Here is a 7,536-nt window from a genome sequence, read left to right on the forward strand (position 1 = left end):
TGCAGGTGAAGATAGAGGCAGTTGAGCCAGTCTGTACGCTGTCATAACTGCGGTCTGGTGTGTTGTGCGTGCGGGCAGGACGCGCGTGTACGTGGACGACGTCCTGGAGAAGGGCGGGGAGACGTCAGCGAGCGGCGCGGGACGAGCCACGCCAGTGGCTGGCAACATGTACCTGGGCGGGACCCCGGAGAACAGGGGCGTGGCCAACCTGACGGGCTGCATCAGCAACCTGTTCATCAAGAGGTGAGGAGGGAGGGAGGGAGGGAGGGAGGGAGGGAGGGAGGGAGGGAGGGAGGGAGGGAGGGAGGGAGGGAGGGAGGGAGGGAGGGAGGGAGGGAGGGAGGGAGGAGGTAGAGAGGGAGGGAGAGGAGGAGGAGGTAGAGAGGGAGGGATACTGGGAGGTTAGAAAAGGAGGGAAATGGGAACAGGGATTACTGGAAGAGAACATTAGTAGAAGCAAGCAAGATGTCCGGCCTGTGGTACCTATACTGACTGACTCGGGTGTGTGTGTGTGTGTGTGTGTACGTGTGCTCCAGCGATAAGCCTCAGGTGATGAACCTGATCAAAGCCAAGGAGAACATCAACGTTCCTCTGAGGTGTCCTGCTGCTCAGAAACCCCAACAGATCCTTGCCACCCCCCCACGGCAGAAGGGCCCCAAGGTACCACACACACACAAATGCACACACACACATGCACACACAAACACATATATATATATATACACAGACACAAACATGCACTCACACACACACACTCAACTGTTTGTTCCCCATCTCCCACCATTCCTCCCTTCTCCTCCCCTCTCCTACTGTCTGTATTTGCCCTCCCCCCCCTCCCCTCCCCCCTCCCCCCACCCCCCCCCCCCCCCTCCCCCTCCCCCCCCTCCCCCCTCCCCTCCCCTCCCCCTCCCCCCCCCCCCTCCCCCGCCCTCCCCTCCCCAGGGTAAACACAGGAAGCCTCAGGCGGGGAGCAGCAGGAGCCGCAGTACCAGACAGTCCTGCCAGGGGGAGCTGTCTGCCCAGGAGCCCGGCGCTGTTCACTTCAGCGGCTCCTCCCACAGCTACCAGCGCTACGACACGCTCCCCGCGGCCTTCAGCAAGATGTGAGCCCCCCCCCTGACACACGCAGACGCACTCGCACACAGACCCACACTCCTCAGAAGTGACCGTTTCAACCTCCCGCCCCCCCCAGGCCCCACATCTCCATGGCGATCCGTGTCAACTCGTCTGAAGGCCTGGTGTTCCACGTGTCCGGCCAGAAGGGCGGCGCCGGGATGTCACTGGCGCTCTCTGGGGGTCACCTGGTCCTGCTGGTCGACGGGGGCAAGAAGAAGGCCAACATCCGCAGCCGCAAGGCCTGCAACGACGGACTCTGGCACACGGTCAGTGTGCGGGTGTGTGTGTGAGTGTGTGTCTTGAGCGTGTGCGTGTTCCTCACATCCTGCTGATTCCGTGTGTCCCCGCAGGTGTTTGTGAAGTGGGAGGGCGAGAAAGCCAGTCTGATCCTGGACGGCATCAACGCCCAGTTTAAGAGGGTGTCCGGGGGGCAGAAGAGTCGCCTCAGAGCGCCTCTCCACGTTGGCGGCGCGCCCTCCAGCCTCGGCGCGGCGCTCCAGGACCAGTCCAGCGGCTTCGTGGGCTGCGTCAGAGACCTGACCCTGAACGAGCAGGCCGCTGGGAGCCCCCAGCACAGCCAGGGGGTGGGACCCTGCTTCCTGAGCAGCCTGGAGCCCGGGGCCTACTACCCTGGACAGGGAGGACACCTGGCTATAGGTGGGACTGACTGACTCTTCTCTTATTTTTCATTCTTTTCCTCCTCTTCTCTCGATTCTTTTCCTTTCTCACTTCTCCTGTCTTCCTCTTCTCCCCTCTCTTCCTCTTTTCTCGCCCTCTTCTTTTGAATTCGTCTTTTCTTTCCTCACTTCTCCTTTCTTCTTCCTCTCCTCTCTTTTCCTCGTCTCCCTTTTATGAGGGTTACCCAGTGCTAACCCATGCACCTGATCGCTCCCTCCTCCTGTCCTGTGTGTGTGTGTGTGTCCAGACGAGTCTCTGGTTCTGTCTCGGGACCTGGAGGTTCAGCTGGAGGTGCGTCCGGCGTCCGTGTCCGGGCTGCTGCTGCACGCCGGGGGGAGGACAGAGCAGCACCTCAGCCTCTTCCTCCACCAGGGGGAGGTGACCGCCAGCCTCAACGCCGGGAACGGACTCTTCTCCACCTCCTTCACCCCCGAGGAGACCCTGTGTGACGGACGATGGCACACCATCACAGGTGAGACCCGGCGGCCTGGACACAGAGCTGGCACAGGCTGCTCTACCCTGTCATCCCCCCGGGCCTAGCCAATATAAATAGGGTTAAGAAGTTCAACAAGATGTGCATTGAGTTTTATGGAGCATAGACGGTCAGGCTACACGAGCAGTCCCGTTCCCACGGTAACACCCACAAGCCAGTTCTGACCTGCCCGGGGTTCTGCGTTCTCTTGTGCAGTTGTGAAGAAGAAGAACGTGTTGCAGCTCCACGTGGACGCGGCCAGCGAGCACAGCGTGGGGCCCAAGCAGGGGCGCTCCTCAGTGGGCACGGAGACGGTCTACCTGGGGGGGGTACCAGGTGAGACTCACACACACTCACTAAATGCATTACATTGACATGTTAAAAGGCTCTTTTCAACAACAAAAAACTTTTGCCTTTTTCGGCATTTACTTTGTTCTTTTTTGTTGTTTTTTTGTCTACATGATAGAAAAATACATATATAGGTAGAAAGTATCAGAAAAATATATTAAGTATTTGAGATGCACTGTTGACAGAATTAAATACCTCCTCCTCCCTTCCTCTAGATGGCGTAGTGGTGCCTAGCCTCCCAGCGTCTCTGCCCTCCTACCACGGCTGTGTCCGCAGGGCGGTTCTCAACCACCGACCAGCCATGCTCTCCAAGCCTCTGTCTGTCCACGGAGCTGTAGCAACACAGGGCTGCCCCGCCATCTAAATCCAACACACCCAAAACCCCTACATGCCCCAACTACCCCCCTATACCCTGATCCTATCCTATACCCTGACCCCTATCCTGTATCCTGACACTATCCTATACTATACCATGACCCATCCTATACCCTGACCCATCCTATACCCAAACTACACCTCTAAATGCCTACATCCCAATCCTTGATCCCATCTCTACTCCTGTTTACCCCAGTCATGTCTCTCCATTAATAACACACAACCTCAGAACCCCTCGAGCCTCTTTCTGCAGATCATCAACTCTCCTTTACGACTAACGCCATCTCTGCAACCTCTCTCTACTGTCTCACCTGTAGAGTACACACGTGAAAACCCCAACTACAACTACCCCAACTATGAATTGTTGCCCCCTGCCCTAATACCTCACCCTGTACCCCCCCCCCCTCCCCCCCCCCCCCGGTCCAGCTGATCTTGTGTAGGAGCAGACATGCATGCTGATGCAGCCTGGACCCCACAGCTCACTCCCCTGTCACAGACCCCGCCCTCTCTCACTGATAGAAGTATGAAATACACTCCAGAACACATATGACAACATTGCTGGTGGTGGGTGACAGCATACTGTAGTTAGATTTTAAATTGTATTTATTTTCTATTTTTACAAGAGGTATATTTTTAATTTTGCTGTCGGATTTCCGTTTATGTTCTAGAGTAGCAGACCTAGAATCAAGGAGTTTTGTCTTCTACCTTTACACAGGCTTTGCTGCATATATTTGATGCAGACACAGGTTCTGTGTAAGACCTAAGCATACCAACAGATACAGCACAATCCGGTTTAGCAAGGTGACACTTAGTATGACACTGAAATCTAAATTAGATTCAGTGTGACAAGAGAAGACATTCTGTGCTAGGTACCTATGCAATACAAGAACTCAAGGAAAAGTACAACACCCATTGTGTTCCAACCCCTGTTCTGAACAGGGAAGGTGTGGTGAGGATGCAAGTAGATATCCAGATTTGGGGTCTACCTCCAGCACCTCAAATGTCTTGGAAATACCCTAATTTTTATAGAACCGCACATTTTATGTATTTAGTTTCATGGGAATTGTATAGTTATATAAATTTGAATGGGTTTTAAACTCAAAACACACTGTCCACCTTTATATCTCACACAGAAATGATAAGCTGAACCCACCCCCCCCCTCCCCCTTTAATAGTTGTAAAATGTATTTTTAAATAAACCTTTGATCCAAATGTCGTCATGGTGTTTGTTTCACAGTCAAGGAAAATGCGGCGCTGTTCAAAACCATTTTATTGGCTGCCAAGCTTTTAAGACACCTCGCTGCAATTCGTGACGTTTTCATTGGTCACCAGGCCCTGTCTGGGCTAACATGACGTTAGAGTCCGTTCTGACAGAGGAAGAAGACAGAGAGAAGGACAAGGCAGAGAGACCAGGACGCAGGTTGGACCCGTGGATAACTAATCCAGGCTCATGTCCTCGTCGTCGTCCTTCTTGTCTTTGGAGCTCCCCCCGTCTTCCGGCTTGCCGTCGCTTCCCTCCATGGCTTTGGCAAACGCCTCCACGTCTGGGAACGAGCACACACACACAGACCCAGGGTCAGATATGACAGGGAGAAGTGAGTGTTTGTGAGTGTGTTTCCTTCAGCATCCACAGAGTGATTCATCCGTCCTCACCTCCTTTATTGGCAGCGTCCACAGCCTCTGTGGGCAGGCCAAACTGGTTCATGAGAGGCCCCAGCTGGCCTGACGCTAAGGCACTGCTGAACATGCTCATTGCCTGGGTGGGGAGGGGAGGGGTTGTACGAGTTAGCAGTTGGGAGTAGTTGTATGAGTAGCAGGGAATTTGTGTCGTTAAGTCTACATTATCGTTTGAAATGTGTGCATGTTTCATCAAACATGAAATCATTTGTGTGGTACATCCCTGTAGTTTCAGCAGGTAAGATAGGTAGGTGTGTGTGTGTCTTACTTGTTGGAACTGCGGGGAGGTGAGTGTGTTCTGGATCTCGTCGGCGCTCTGTGGCAGGGACTCCCCAGAGGGCAGGTAAGGCATCAGCCTCTGCTGGACCTCAGAGTTGGCCAGTATGGGAGTCATGATCTCTGGGGTCAGCACACTGGACAGGTCCACTGGAGGGGAGAAGGAAGACCATCACACGTCCAACTCAAACCATCCAGTCAAATCGTGGGCTAATATGCATGTGTAGAGCTTCATATAGGCCCATAGAACGGCATCTAAACCAACCTAAAACCCTCAAAGAAGACAGGGACAGTCATCTTCTTGAGCAGGCAGCTTTGAACACACATGTACATACATACAGTACCCAGCCATGGCAGTATGTGTGTGCGTGCCTTAAGGCATGTGTGCTTCGAGTGCATCAGTGTTCTCCACAGAACATTCTAGACCTGAGGTTAGTTACCCCAGCATCTCCCTGTCATGTCCTGACTCAGACAGACCCAGCCTGCTCAGTGCAGTGTGCGTGTGTGTGTGCCCTTCTCCCTCACCTCCCTGTCCTGCCCCGGCCATGGCGGGTACGTTCATGGTGGCCAGGATGCTCTGCAGGTCGCTGAGCTGGATGGGCTGGGTGGGGCTGCCCACGGCCGCGGGCACCAGGGGGGTCTGGGCGGCAGCGGGGGTGGTGGGGGTCACCGTGGGGGAGGTGGCTGAGGGGGCGGCAGGGGTCACGGGTGTGGTGGGGGCCTGGGCTGAGCTTATCCTGGTGGTTCCGGAGCCTGAGGAGGGGGTGACGGCAGCAGACTGGCTGCGGGAGCTAGATATGGGGAGGAGGGAAGGGGAATGGGGTATTAATGAAAGTTACAGCTTTATAGTTTACAGAGGAGCCAGGGAGAGGAGTTCTGTTCAGGCTTACCTGGATGAGGAGCTGCTGGTAGCTGGACCTCCACTGCCTAGAAGGCTAGCCAGCCCTGGACCAGCCAAGGCCCCTAGACCACCTGCACACAGACAAAGTTTGAGTTTCTTTTCATACCTAGAAAATGACTTATACACAGCAGTGTGTCACGGCCAGGCCAATGGCAGCTTAATCAAGAATGCACTGGGCTACTCACCAAGCCCTCCTAGTCCTGTTGGTCCAATCAGCTGCATGAGCTGGTTATGACTCATGTTACCCAGGAGGCTTTGCAGGCCGCCCTCACCTAAGGAGAAGGTGGAGGGTGAGTGAAGAGCTCTGTACTTAAACTGGACACCCGTATGAGTGAGCATTCTTTAGTGAGTGTTTGGATACAGGACGTGGGCGGTGGACAGACTGTATGGATGGGTATATGAGCTGCACGGTTGCAAGTCTAACCTCCCAGGGCAGAGAGCTCGTGGCTGCCACTGCCCCCGCTCCCCAGAGCCCCAGGCATGGGAGGGTTGTTCAGGAACTCGTTGACCTTGCGACAGTGCTCCTCGTCCTTGTCCGTCTTGGGCTCCTGGTCACAGGGAAGGACGGGATGAACAGTTGGGTGTTGAACAGAAGTCCTATCAGACGATGGAAACACAGTCCAATGCAGTCTCCATTAACCCCTTTCCCCAAATGTTCCCTCCCTTCCTCCCTCACCTGCATCCAGAAGAAGAGCCTTTTGGATCCTGCTTTGAACTTGAGCACAAACACCCGTCCTGTGGTGCACTGGTTGACCCTCTTGAACTCACAGTCGTCCGGGAAGATGATAAGATCCTGGAGGGTGAAACCAGAGGAAAGCTCACAGGTCAGTAAACAACAGTGCGCCCATTTCAACGTGATGCACTACCGTGAGTCACTCACGTCGTCCACGTTTCCCGTGGTCCTGTCCTTCCAGCAGAAATGAATAAGCGAATCGTCCGTTTGCTGGATGTACACCGTCCCCTTGCGCTTGTCTGGTGTCACCGTGCTACCCTTTAGGGTCATCTTACCGGCACGGAACTCTACCAGGTACTTGCTTGAGGTGCCTCGGGAGCCCGACACCAAGCTGGGAAATAAAGCGCCTGACGACATCTTTGAATCTCTTTTCTTTTTCTGTTAGGAGTGAGCTAGAGAAACAAAACAAGGGATCGGTTGGAATGCAATTTCACATCAAAAGCTATTTAACGCTAGGTTAGATAGCTGTCGCTATGAATGAGCAGCCTTGTTGATATGATTATGGTCGAATATGTTTTTCTTCAGCGAACAATAGACGACATGACAGTTCAGGAGCCTAGTCCCATCATCGACTGACGATGTTAGCGAAAGCTAGCTATTATACCGCAGTCGCTGACAATGGAGAGGCTAGCGAACGTTAGCCCATGACTTCGCTAAATTCAAAACGATAAGACCACTCGTGCAAGCAACTGGATAGAGCTGTAAACGTTACGAACCTATTTTAAAACTATCAATTCTAGATCCGAGAGTATGTGTACACACGTTATATCACACAGTCTATTTCTCTTGTTATCAATTACCTGAAGTTTGGCTACAGCTAGTTGGGAATGACAAAGTTGTTTCTGGTTTCAGCAATGCTGGGGTCCTTTCCTTCTTAGACCTTCTTCGTGTATGGGTTTTGCAGTCAGTTTGACTTGATTTAGGAATGTACGCCACCTATTGGAACCTAGGCTAACTGTT

General features: G+C 53.6%; 2 protein-coding genes across 2 annotated transcripts; one reads left to right on the top strand and one right to left on the bottom strand.

The window, feature by feature from the left end:
• The first annotated feature begins 42 nt into the window (after window positions 1-42).
• Window positions 43-4,156, top strand: LOC124480333 (laminin subunit alpha-4-like). Its single transcript, XM_047039511.1, has 8 exons — window positions 43-243; window positions 537-660; window positions 943-1,103; window positions 1,193-1,382; window positions 1,467-1,773; window positions 2,042-2,266; window positions 2,483-2,602; window positions 2,830-4,156. Exons 1-8 carry the CDS (start codon window positions 167-169, stop codon window positions 2,976-2,978), a joined length of 1,353 nt encoding a protein of 450 aa, XP_046895467.1. The 5' UTR covers window positions 43-166; the 3' UTR covers window positions 2,979-4,156.
• Window positions 4,157-4,238: 82 nt separating this feature from the next.
• On the bottom strand, window positions 4,239-7,484 carry adrm1 (ADRM1 26S proteasome ubiquitin receptor). Its single transcript, XM_047039510.1, has 10 exons — window positions 7,377-7,484; window positions 6,724-6,968; window positions 6,520-6,636; window positions 6,268-6,391; window positions 6,029-6,115; window positions 5,833-5,914; window positions 5,468-5,733; window positions 4,935-5,092; window positions 4,643-4,745; window positions 4,239-4,533 (listed from the first exon to the last, which is right to left on the bottom strand). Exons 2-10 carry the CDS (start codon window positions 6,931-6,933, stop codon window positions 4,427-4,429), a joined length of 1,254 nt encoding a protein of 417 aa, XP_046895466.1. The 5' UTR covers window positions 6,934-6,968; window positions 7,377-7,484; the 3' UTR covers window positions 4,239-4,426.
• Window positions 7,485-7,536: the final 52 nt, after the last annotated feature.

Source organism: Hypomesus transpacificus, chromosome 18 (assembly GCF_021917145.1).
Source record: "Hypomesus transpacificus isolate Combined female chromosome 18, fHypTra1, whole genome shotgun sequence".
NCBI classification, from domain to species: domain Eukaryota; kingdom Metazoa; phylum Chordata; class Actinopteri; order Osmeriformes; family Osmeridae; genus Hypomesus; species Hypomesus transpacificus.

Coding starts and splice junctions, on each gene's coding strand:
- LOC124480333 (XM_047039511.1), top strand. CDS start 167: ATGTACCTGGGCGGGACCCCGGAGAACAGGGGCGTGGCCAACCTGACG. Junction 244..536: donor AGCAACCTGTTCATCAAGAG/GTGAGGAGGGAG, acceptor CGTGTGCTCCAG/CGATAAGCCTCAGGTGATGA. Junction 1,383..1,466: donor ACGACGGACTCTGGCACACG/GTCAGTGTGCGG, acceptor GTGTCCCCGCAG/GTGTTTGTGAAGTGGGAGGG.
- adrm1 (XM_047039510.1), bottom strand. CDS start 6,933: ATGTCGTCAGGCGCTTTATTTCCCAGCTTGGTGTCGGGCTCCCGAGGC. Junction 6,116..6,267: donor CGAGCTCTCTGCCCTGGGAG/GTTAGACTTGCA, acceptor CCTTCTCCTTAG/GTGAGGGCGGCCTGCAAAGC. Junction 5,093..5,467: donor GGCCGGGGCAGGACAGGGAG/GTGAGGGAGAAG, acceptor TCTCCCCTCCAG/TGGACCTGTCCAGTGTGCTG.